Source organism: Chiloscyllium plagiosum, unplaced genomic scaffold (genome assembly GCF_037043375.1).
Source record: "Chiloscyllium plagiosum isolate Xiang-an unplaced genomic scaffold, Cpla_swu_hap1 HiC_scaffold_14, whole genome shotgun sequence".
Lineage (NCBI taxonomy): Eukaryota > Metazoa > Chordata > Chondrichthyes > Orectolobiformes > Hemiscylliidae > Chiloscyllium > Chiloscyllium plagiosum.
The window spans coordinates 20,269,969-20,282,644 of NW_028270152.1; the positions used below are offsets into that span (position 1 = coordinate 20,269,969).

At 40.3% G+C, this 12,676-nt stretch overlaps 1 protein-coding gene across 2 annotated transcripts in view; it reads right to left on the reverse strand.

Moving 5' to 3' along the window:
• Nucleotides 1-4,710: 4,710 nt before the first annotated feature.
• Nucleotides 4,711-12,676, reverse strand: part of LOC122558865 (interferon-related developmental regulator 2-like) — a 41,058-nt gene continuing 33,092 nt past the window's right edge. For both annotated transcript variants that reach the window (XM_043707726.2, XM_043707727.2), the window contains 3 exons: nt 9,331-9,459; nt 8,512-8,607; nt 4,711-7,635 (listed from right to left, as the gene is read on the reverse strand). In XM_043707726.2, coding sequence (XP_043563661.2) covers nt 7,555-7,635; nt 8,512-8,607; nt 9,331-9,459 — 306 coding nt within the window. In that variant the 3' untranslated portion in view covers nt 4,711-7,554. The remainder of the gene's footprint in view (nt 7,636-8,511; nt 8,608-9,330; nt 9,460-12,676) is intronic.

Sequence of the window (12,676 nt, forward strand, 5' to 3'; positions counted from 1 at the left end):
GGAAGTACTGGACAATGAAGAGTACCCTGTCGGTTGCAGCTCAGGGTAAAACCAATGACTGCAGATGCTGGAAACCAGATTCTGGATCAATGGTGCTGGAAGAGCACAGCAATTCAGGCAGCATCCGAGGAGCTTCAGCAAAATCGACGTTTCAGGCAAAAGCCCTTAATCAGGAATAAATGTTTGCCTCCTGAGGTCATTATGGTTTCTTATTATGGCACATCAGAACTGGCGGTCGATGAGTTGAGCATCATACCCCATTCTTATGAGGGCATCCCTGAGTACTTCCAGGTGCCCGTCATGTTCCTTCTCATCTGAACAGATCCTGTGTACGGATAGGGCTTGCATGTCAAGCCCAGGGCAGTAGTCCTCCGGTAGGGTCCAAGTTGACTCCTTCTTTGGTTGCCCCTCTGTGATGACCGTTCCAGTTCCTTGATGGGCTCATTCCTCTTTACAATGTTTCAGCGCTCTACACCAGCATCCCCCACAATGACAGCATTGCGGGAACAGCTTCAGTACTCATCACCAACAACTGCTAATCTCCAAGCACCGTCCTACAACTCATCCACTTTATCCCCAACCACAACATTTTCACCTTTGACAACCAATTCTTCATCCAAACACACTGAGCAGCCATGGGGACCAAATTTTCACCCCAATATGCCAATATTTTCATGCACAGGTTCGAACAAGACTTCTTTTCTACGCAGGACCTCCAACCAACACTATACACCAGGTACATTGATGATATTTTCTTCCTCTGGACCCATGGCAAGGAGTCACTGAAACAACGACACAGTGATATCAATAAGTTTCATCCCATCATCATGCTCACCATGGACTACACTCTATTATCTGTCTCATTCTTGGACACATGCACCTCACTATCGCACACCCATGGATAACCTCACAATGTTACACTTCTCCAGCTTCCACCTGAAACATATTAAAATAGCTATCCACTATGGACAAGCCCTGTACATACACAGGATCTGTTCAGGAAGGAACGTGACGGGCACCTGGAAGTACTCAAGGATGCCCTCATAAGAACGGGGTACAATGATCAACTCATCGACAGCCAGCTCTGACATGCCACAGTAAGGAACCGTAATGACCTCCTTAGGAGACATACACGAGCTGCAACTGACAGGGTACCCTTCATTGTCCAGTACTTCCCAGGAGCTGAAAAACTACACCGTTCTTCGCAACCTGCAACACATTATCAATGAGGATGAGCACCTCACCAAGACCTTCCCCACACCTCCACTGCTTGCCTTTAAACAACTGCCAAACCTCAAACAGATCATTGTTCGTAGCAAACTGCCAGGCTTTCAGTACATCCCCATACAACCTTATCACAGTGGACACTGCAAGACGTGTCAGAGGGTTGACACAGATATCACAATTACGCGTGGGGACACCTCCTAAGTGGCAGGTACTTATGCAACTCAGCCAACATTGTCTCTCTCATACACTGCAGGCAAGGATGCCCTGAGGAATGGCACATTGGCGAGACCAAGCAGAGGCTACAACAATGAATGATTGGGCACCACACAACAGTCAACAGACTGGAGTGTTCCCTCCCAGTCGGAGAACACTTCAGCCGTCCAGGACATTTGACCTCAGTCCTTTGGGTGACCGTCCTCCAAGGCGGATTTTGGGACAGGCAACAACGAAAAGTGGCTGAGCATAGGCTGATAGCCAAGTTCGGTACCCATGGGGATTGCCTTAAGTGGGACCTTCGGTTCATGTCACACTACAGGTGACCCCATTGCACCATACACACTCAGACATTCCTACATACACACTCTGACAGACGTATACTCACGCAGACCCTCTCTCAAACGCTCACACATACACCCCCACATGCACCCTCTCACAGACTTACCCCTTTACACACACACACATTCATGACCCCCGCTCCCCCCAACCCCACACATACATTTGTACTTGCAGAATTACATTTTACTTCGCTCAAAAACTGCATGAATCCATGTAAGATTCTGTAAATCCATTTTTAGATTAGAATCAGTCTGACCATTGTGGCACAGTCTCACACAGGACAGCTCACATCTTAAATGCATTATCTGGGCCGACATGACACCAATTGTTTAAGTTCACTTGAGAACGTAACTTTTAAATGTTCTGTGATTTACATGTGAAAGAACTGAAACTAACATGCTCATTCTAAAAGATGAGAGACTTAACAAACAATCCAGGTCTTTTTCAATATATAATTTCAGTTCCATCACACTGTAAACTTTTGCTATAATTCTGTCTTATGATCTTACACTCCACAACGACCCGATGATGAAGCAGGACTCTGAAAGCTAGTGCTTCCAAGTAAACCTGCTGGACTATAATCTGGTTTAGGGTGTAGGTTTGCTATCCAGACATTTCATTACCTGGCTAGGTAACATCATCAGTAGCGACCTCCAAGTGAAGCAAAGCTGTTGTCTCCTGCTTTCTATTTATATCTTTCTCCTGGATGGGGTTCCTGGTGATGTCATTTCCTGTTCGTTTTCGAAGGGGTTGATAGATGGCATCTAGCTCTATGTGTTTGTTTATGGCATTGTGGTTGGAGTACCAGTCCTCTAGGAATTCTCTGGCTGGTCTTTGCTTAGCCTGTCCCAGGATAGATGCGTTGTCACAGTCGAAATGATTGATTTTGTTTTCATCTGTGTTACGAGGGAGAGAGGGTCGTGTCTTTTTATGGCTAGCTGGTGCTTGTGTATCCTGGTGGCTAACTTTATTCCTGCTTGTTCTACGTAGTGTTTGTGACAGTGCTTGCATGGAATTTTGTATAATCTGGTATTGTGTAATTTTTAAACAGAATTTAAACATTTAAAATAAAGTTCTTCCCTAGACAACAACTTAAGCCTTTATGGAAACACCCAATCCTAAATGATCAGTATTCATGATAAATGATCATAAACACTTACAAAGATATGGACAGTTTATGTAGGCTGTCAAGAGGGTGGTGTGGGAAAAGCACAGCAGCTCAGGCAGCATCTGAGCAGGAAAATCAACATTTCAGGCATGAGCCATTCATCAGGAACAAGACTTGTGAGCCAAGGGGGTTGAGAGATAAATGGGAGGGGGGGGGGGGAAGAAGCTTAGAGTGTGATAGGTAAATGAAGATGGGGGTAATGGTGATAGGCCAGAGAGGAGGGTGGAGTGGATTCCAGGTAGAAAAGAGATAGACTGATCATGAGGGCAGTGTCGAGTTCAAAGGTTGCTTCTGGAATAAGGTAGGGAGAGGGGAAATAAGGGATTAATGTGGATTTCACCAGTTTCCTCATTTCCTCTCTTCCCCCCACTTTATCCTAGGTCCAACCTTCCAACTCGGCATGCTCTTGTGACTTGTCCTAACTGTCCATCTTCCTTCCCATCTATCCACTCCACTTTTCTCTCCTATCGATCACAGATATGTGCTGATTTCCAGCATCTGCAGTCCTCACATTCTCAGAGTATTTGCAGGCTGCTGAACAAATCCCTGATGCATTTCTAGCAGACTCCTACAATGAGGAAGGAGATTACTTACTGGTCTCATCTCATGAAGGTATTTTCAAATGCAAAAGGGAAAAACATTAGCAAGGGAGCATTACTAAAGAGGTGCCAATTTAAGACTGAGATAAGGAAGTTCTTCTCTGAAAGGACTGAATGCATTTGGAACTCCTTGCTAGAGAGCTGTGGGGATAAGGTCCTCGTGTCTATGTAAGTCTGGGATAGATTATTGATCAGTAGGGGAATGAAGGGTTATGGAGAAAAGGGTAGAATGTGAGGTATGCCAGACCAGCCATGATCCTATTGAATCGAGGAGCAGGCTTGAGAAGCCAAATGGCCTACTGCTGTTCCTATTTCTTAGTCTTAATTGGTCAAGTTCGCCCATTAAGTCTAGAAATGTTTTACAATAAAGTCTTGAGTCGCAGAATTGAATGTTTCCAACCATACCTGTACATGTGGAATTTTGAACAAGGTTGAGTAGATTTCAGAGCTGAAAGAATGCTTAAATCCTGAGGATTTGAGTTGACCTTTAAAAAGTAGTTTGATCAGATTGGATCTAAATTATTTGGGCAGCAAAGTAGCTAGCCTCACAGCACCAGTGACCCAGGTTTGGTTCGGTAACTGCCTGTGTAGACTTTGCACATTCTCACCCTGCCTGCATGGGTTTCCTCCAACAGTCCAAAGATGTACAGGTTAGGTGGACTGGCTTTGCTGAAATTGTCTGTAATGCTCATGGCAGGCTAGGTGGGTCAGCCATGGGAAATGTGGGGTTAAGGTCTAGATGGGATGCTGTTCAGAGCGTCAATGTGGATTTGATGGGCCACTTGATGGCCCTTCCACACTACAATTCTTTGGTTGAATTCTTAAAGCATACTTTTAAGCAAATCTAGCATTTAAAACATTTAATGCTCATTTGCTGTGCTATAAACAGTTGACTCAGACAACATCTATAAATTAGCAGCAGCTGCATTTATCTGTTGACAGAAAACATGCAGGATTTTTCCTCCCTCAGTGGAAGATGATCCCAAAGTGCCTTCTCCAATGGATTTAAATCCACCAGAAATATTCATTTTGAACTTTTGAGTGACAGCTATCTATTGGTTTAAAAGGCAATTCTAAAAATTCTTTTGTGGATTCTTTTGCTGTTCACCCATATTTTCAAAATCTTCACTCAACAACTCAGTCATGAGATTAAAACACCACCATTTTGCAATATTTTAATAAGCTCTCTAGATACAGCATACATACTGCAAAGGCACATTCACAAAAATCCTTATTATTTTCTGCACAGAGATTTGGAAAAGAATTTTATTAAAAATTGTTTGCATAAAAATATGACTTGTCTGAAGCAGCAGGAGACAGATCTCAAATCTGTTGGAAACCACAAATGTTAGATCTACCAGGATTCATATTATAGAGAGGGCACTTGGGAATTCCAAATCCAATTTTCTAGGAAGGGGAGACAAGGAAACGCAAATATTCAAAGCCAAATTCCTGGAGCAGGGGAGCAGAGAGATTCATTTGCAAAATCTGTTCCATTCTGACATTTGAGTGTTGCCAATCAAGTATAAGTTTAGGGTGTACATGCATGATAGCCAATCAATCATCGCCATTTGGAGACATAATTGAATTTTTGTAAAAAGCAAGGTCCTCAACTTCTCTTGGGTCCATTGATAAGGTATGAATAAAGAGCAAAAACCACCTCCCTCTCGCCAGCTGGGTTTCTAACGAATGAAAATTAAGGTTTTTTTTCCAAAATATTGGTGTATGGTGTATAAAGAAATACATTTTTCAAGATGGCAATGGGACGATGGTGATGGGATGTAGAATAGACTCCGGTCCATTAAAGTGCAGTACCAGGCTCTGTGCAGACCCAAAGAAAACCAGTACTTGTACGGTAATTCTGCTTCCTGAGTAAAGGTACTCAGTTCATGTGAAAAATTAACTACAGTGTCACATTCATCAAGGTAAGATGGTTTTAAAGGTCAAACGTTTTAAGTTTTTTTGTCAAAGTAGGTGAATGTCCTTCTAATTTGTATATTGGTGAAAACAAAATTTTCACATGCAGCATCCAAATGTCAGAAGTAATTCCATATTATGTTTGTAGAAAACGTGGCCATAAGCAAAGAGATTGAGTGACTGTACATGCAACCAAAGTCATAGAATTGGAGGTAGGATCAAAATTGTAATATAATTAATTGCACCATTAATGTAACAAGACTATCCTGTTTTCACTGTCTCATTCCTAAAATGCTCAAGGAAAGAATGCCTGTGCTATTTTATCCACCAGTGCAACACTGAACAAATAAAACTTGATTAAAAAAAGGGGAGGCAGAGAATCAACCCCAGTCAGCACTCAAGTAATCCTTCTAGTCCTACAGCAACACTGGAGAAACAGGCAGTTTTAGGCCTGAGATTTCTAAAAACAATCACAATAAAGCACCCATTGTTTTACACTTTGGCTAGAAAAAACCCTGAAATGATTCATGTTTAACTAACCGGGAGATATGGCATAGTGGCTATATCACTGTACTTGTACAGCAGAGGCCAAAGATAATACTTTGGGACACAAGGTCCCACCTTGACAGCTGGTAGAATTTAAATTTGTTTAGTTAAAAATAATTGGAATATAACGCCAGCTCACCAATTGCAATCATAATCAATTGTCATAAGAAAATAAAATCTGATTCACTAATATCTTTTAGAAAAGAAAATCAATCATCTTTATCCAGTCTAGCCCACAACAATGTACAAGTAGTTCTTTCATAACGCGACGGTTGCATTCTTGTGCAACCTGCATGATAGAAAAATCATGCTTTAGAAACAGCACTTAAAATCGCACTACGGCCAACATGTTTTAGAAACAATGTCCCCAATTAGTCAATAACATTACAGCAAATTCGCATTAATGAAATGCACATTAAAGCAGAACGATCTGTAGTTGACTTTTAATTGCCCTTTGAATTAGTCTAATTAGTTAGCCAGTTCAAGGGCAATTAGGGAGGAGCAAAAATGCTGGCCTTTCCAGTGATTTCCAAATTCCATAAAATACACATGTATGGAATAATTATTTTGTACAAGTCAAATAGAATACTCAGCTTCAAATTCACTATGTATGTATGCCCTAAATAATTTTAAGGCTGAAGCATCACAGATCTAGAGTAAGGCAAACATATATTAGAATGGAATCGGTTTACACAGACCTAAAACATATGGAAGGAGTCACAAGAAATCCCACAAAATCCATATACTTTCCAGTGACCCAGTCAGCTGTAGATGGCCTCTGCTATACCATACAGTTTTAAATAATAGAGGTCCAAATAAACAAATGTCAAACATCATTTACACATTCTCATTCTGTTTTCTTTGCATGAAAAGTGGCAAGTTTGGCAGGAAGCTAAAATTTGCAGGTTGGTTGTACTGAAGTCAGAGTGGGATAATTTTCCAGTACAAAATCAAACTTTTGGGCTTTATATAATGCTAACTAACACTTCCAAATACGTAAACCTGCACACATGGCTTTTTCCAAACCCAACAACTCTCATAATGCCCACCTATTCATACTTAAAAATGAGAAACAGTGGTACAAAACATAGGTAGAAAATTACAAAATATTACCTACTTATTTTTGTGCTTTTCTTCTTTTTTGCAAAATTAAAACCATTTGAAATGTTTAATCAATTTCATCATAATATAGTTTGAATGAGGGACCAAATTTACAAGTTCACTCTGCAAGACAAGGGGTCAAGTGGAGACAATCATATTAATTTACTTAATCCAGTGGCGGCATCACTCCATAGCAGTAAGCTTTTTGTGAACCTATGCTGCAGGTTATATTCTTCTATATAAATTTCAAATGTTGACTTTCAGAAATGAAAATTAAATAAAAAGCAAACACAGCAATGGGAACTGTGCACGTATGCAATATTAAAAAGGCCCCATGATTGTTTACACAATTGAGAAAACCCTGTTGAATGTAATTTATAATCACAGTGACCAGAAACATTAAAGTATGCAGAGGTCTGGCATGATGTCGGTTTTGGTTTCTCAAAGTACATCAGCTCTTTTATCCCGGACTTTGCTTCTTGCCTTGGTCCTTGCTTTAAAGGCCGCAGAGTTGTACAAATGCTGTTTCAGGAAAAGATGGAAATCAACAAATTACTCTTACAAATATATAAAATAAAAATTGTGATAGGAATAATCCATTGGGTTTTAAAAACAAAACACTTTAATTGGCAACCTCTTGCTAGATGCTTCTGAAAAATAGCATCTTGTAGAGCACTTCCTCAGTAAATTAGACCAGTGCACTTTTAAAAGGATTAGTTTCAGATATTTTGAATCAACCTGCTGAGATGCATTATGACCTCTGAAGCCGGTGGGATTTGAAACTAAGTCAGTTCCAACAAACTAGTAAGCAGAACAAAAACATATAATATATATATAAAAACAGGCTCACAAAAGCAATTTATGCCCAAAAAGGTCTGTTATGGCCCAATCATGATAGAGAGATTCAAGAAACAAGACATAAAGGAAACTATAAGCAAATAATTCAAACTGCATCCTAATTATTATACATCCTGTAAATTGGATGCATAGAATAATTACTGAAGACGTAACACTCAAATTGCTGAACAATGACTGCACTGGAGGGATCTCCACACAAGGAGGAAAAGAATAGAGGAAGGACAATTGTAAAGTCATGCCATAGTTCTCAGATGCAGTTTCTAGTCAATTACAGAATAATTTTATATTTGAATTAAATTTCAAGTGTGTTAGGCTACCTAGTCAACAACTATTTGCTGATCAAAATTCTGCCTGAAAGTAGTTCTAAATCATAGTGGATCCATTTTCAAGAGATAGGAATCAGCCATGCCAGCTTTGCAACTGGAGTTAGAGGGAAATGGAAAAGATACGCAAATAGCTTAAACATTTCAAATCAGATATGATGAGTAAAATGTATGGGTCACATTATATTTAAATATCTAGGGAGACATCCAAACTTACCTTTTCAAATCTTGAAATTTTATTTGCCCTGATAGCAGCAGCATCTAGCATTAGAGGTGGACCCAGTTCAAAGATGTCCCGCAGCAATTCGTTATGCTTCAGAAACGAAATGTTAAATGAAGTTGAATGATGAGTCGAAGGCATATTTTGACATGTTCTTAAAATTATAAAGTTAGTGCATTTTCTTAACATGGCATGTATAGAGCATCTTACATATAATGAGTAGTACAATTTTGTATATTTAGCAGTTTACAAGCTTCAAGATAGCCTGAGAACACCAGTTGGGAGCCAAATCAATTACTCCATTCAAAAAATAAAGATCAAAAAACAATGTTTTTAATTTTATTGAAGGGATAGGAAGACAAAACAAAACCTATATGATTTCTCATCACTCAGTAGAGCCCTCTTGTTCCCCATAACTAAAAAAGCTCCTCAACTATGACTGCTTACAATGGTCTGAGCAGCCAGTTTAACAGCACCAGTTTGAGGCCTTCGAAAAAATTTCTGAACACAGTATCAAGTCTAACTAGCAACAAGTTCTCCCTATAATGTCTGAATGATATAGCCCTGAACCAGACAGTCAAAAGGTCCTAAATGGAACCAGGTCTGTGTGAAGATCAAATTAACTGGCCTGTGTCTATGGCAGCCATTAGGATTATTATTAGAAGGGAAGGAAAACAGTGAGCTCCTGCTTATGATTCCATATTAGAATCTACATATGTTCGTGTCAAATACACATTCCAATAGCTAGTGATCATATCAAGTAATTCCAACCAAATCAGCTTCACTTAATTTATTTATCATTTCCCCCTTCTTTACCTGCAGGTGGTGCCTGATACCAGATCCAAGAATCTCCTTGAAGGCATCATAGACTCTTCTTTTAACCCAACTATCTATGCAAAGGCACTCAATCCCAAACTTGATTGTTTCCTCTGGACACTCTTCATCCTGCAAAGAAACAGAAATTTGTCATTGAGAAATTACTTCTGATTCCACATTGAAGCATGCGATGCTGCTCCTTTAACAAGGTTATGTTATCCATGGCTTTTGATTCAGAGAGGTTGTAAAAGACACATGCTCCGAAAAGTCGAATTTTGAAGGGTCTTAGGACCAATTTGATTATAGCTAACCGATACTGCCTCAGACAAAAGGCTTTTATGTTTTAAAAAAAAACACACACTTGTACAATCAAAGGGGAGTGGCCAGTTCTTCCAGCTTAGCTTTGCTCTGGTTTGATTTGGTTTTTGGGTATGCTGGCTATTGACTGAAAGCAGTCAGGCAGTTGAAAAAGCCGCTGGATCCAAAGAAGCAGACCCAGACTGAACCCCCTCTCTCTATGACTGTAGGAATTCCTGTTCTCCCCTGTACGAACTGGACCTTGATTTTACCTTTTGTGCCAAGAGATGTTTATGGGGATTGTTGCAAGTACTTGGAACAGCATCATTAAATTGGGATGATATTGGGTTTTCGGATAGGTTAAATTATTCTGTACTCTGTTCTCTTTAGTTTGGCTTTCATTCAGTAATCTTGTAAATTAATTCTGTTTACTTAAAACTAGGTGGTTTGACCAACTGCACCCCGTGGAATATGTGTTACACCTGCTTAAAACAACTAGCAAAGTTAGAGTCTGGGCTATTTTCTTGAAATGTTTTGAGAGGGTCTGGCCTGGTCCATAATGAGCACAATCAATGCAACACATGGATTACATTTACATCTGTATAGCTGTCCTACCTTTCTACAAATCTCTGACAACTTCCCTCTTAAGAGTAGTAATAGCCAAAATACTTTTTCTAAAATAAAAAAACCACTTGGGATAAATTCTATTGCTGATAGATCACCAAGAAACAAGTTCAGAGTTGCTTTATGTTTACAATTAATTATTTAAAGTCCTTGAAAGTACATTGCATCGTGTCTTCAGTGCAAAAGAGCTCAACATATCTGCAGAAAGCAAAATCGATCTCCAATTATTTAGCAGTGTTTAATAACAAGTTCTAACATCTACTAGAGTTCAGAATTCAAAATTTAGCTTATGTAGTATGGAAGCCACTTCAGTGAATACACAATGTTAGAACTCACTTTCTGGCATCTGTTATCCAATTTGGGCGAGTAATAATGTCAATCAGTAATGTTTGCATGCAATTAGTCCTTAAAAAAAAACTCACTAGCAATGGAAAGTTCCAGGTCTTTCCAAGTGGCTACACAGCTCAGTCAGGAGTTTTTCCAATCTTATCTTTTCCAGCAAATATTTTATTAGCAAATAAATCTCTAGTTAGCTATGCATTTGGTAAGCGATAGCACCAAGAAACACACCAGCTTACACAAGTAATTTATGTGAATAGAACTGAATAAGCAGGCATCCAAATTCATGAAGAGCGGAGGATAATTCTTTATGTTCCTAAAGGCAGGGGAACTACACTATAGGACCCTCCTATTATCAATTCAGACAGAAAACAGTTAGAACTGAAATTTATACAGTAAAAATCAGTTTGTGGTAACGATTAATTCATCGATGCAAATTCATGCAGTCAAGTTCAAAGAGGCCACTGCAGATCAATCAAATGCAATCAAACACGTTCACACCACACCCCCTTTGTCTCACTGCCTTCATGGTCTTCTCTCGTCACCCAAAACTCCTGACATATGGAAAGATTAATAATTTACAGCACAGGAAGTGGCCACTTGGCACACCATATCCATGTAGGTCAAAAAATAGCTAATCACACCTTCCAGCTCAGGGCCGGTAGCCTTATAGGTTACAGAAGTCAAGTGTATACCCAATAATTTTTTTTCAAATGTGAAGTTTGTGTCTCAAAACTGAGATCCAGATCTCCACCAGTTTCAGAGGGAAATCATTACTCAACACCCTCCTCCAGTCAATTTACTATTTACTCTATCAAAGAATCCCTAGTGTGGAACCAGGCGATTCAGCCCATTGAGTTCACACTAACCCACAGCATCTCACCCAGACCTATTCCCCTACTCTATCCCTATAACTGAATTTTCCCATGGCTAATCCACCTAGCACAACCAGTACAACCCATGGACAAAACCAACGTCACCTACTAACTTCCATGCAAGAAACACTACGTCGGACAAACAGTAAGAAAGTTAGCCACCAAGGTAAATGAACACCAGCTAGCCACAAAAAGACACAACCCTCTCTCCCTCGTAGCCCTACACATGGAGGAACAAAAACACCAATTCGACTGGGACAACACAGCTATCCTGGGACAGGCTAAGCAAAGACCTGCCAGAGAATTCTTAGAGGCCTGGCACTCCAACCACAACACCATAAATAAACACATAGATCTAGATACCATCTATCAACCCCTCAGAAAACGAACAGGAAATGACATCACCACAAACCCCAGGAACCCCGACCAGGAGAAAGATATAAATAGAAAGCAGGAGACAATAGCTTCGTTTCACTTGGAGGTCGCCACTGATGATGCTACCTAGCCAGGTAATGAAATGTCTGGATATCAAACCTACAGCTCAGCGAGCAAAGCTACACCCTAAACATCCATGGATACTATGAGCAATTTAGTTTGGCCAACTGACCTAATCTGTACATTGGTGAACTGTGGGAGGAAATCCAAGCAGACACTGGGAGAATGAGCAAACTCCACACAGAGTCATTCAAGATGGAATGAACCTGGGTCTCGGACGCTGTGAGGCAGTAGTGCTAATCAATGAGCCACTCTACTGCCCTAGTTCCATAGTTCTGTAGCCTTTTAAGCATGTTATTTTTCTTAAAAGTTATCTTCTGAAACTTGGGAGGGTTCAGGAAACATTTACAAGGATGTTGCGAATATTGTAGGATTTGAACTATAGGGACAGGCTGAACAGACTGGGGCTATTTTCCCTCGAGTGTCAGGTGCTGAGGGTGACCTTATAGAATCATGAGGGGCATGGATAGGGTAAATAGACAAGGTCTTTTCCCTGGGGTAGGAAAGTCCCAAACTAGAGGGCGTGGGGAAGAGGGGAAAGATTTAAAAAGGGACCGGAGGACCAACATTTTCACACAGAGGGTGGTGCGCATATGGATTGAGCTGCCAGAGGAAGTGGTGGAGACTGGTACAATTACAACATTTAAAAGGCATCTGGGTGTATTACGAATAGGAAGGGTTTAGAGGGATATGGGCCAAATGCTGACAAACGAGAC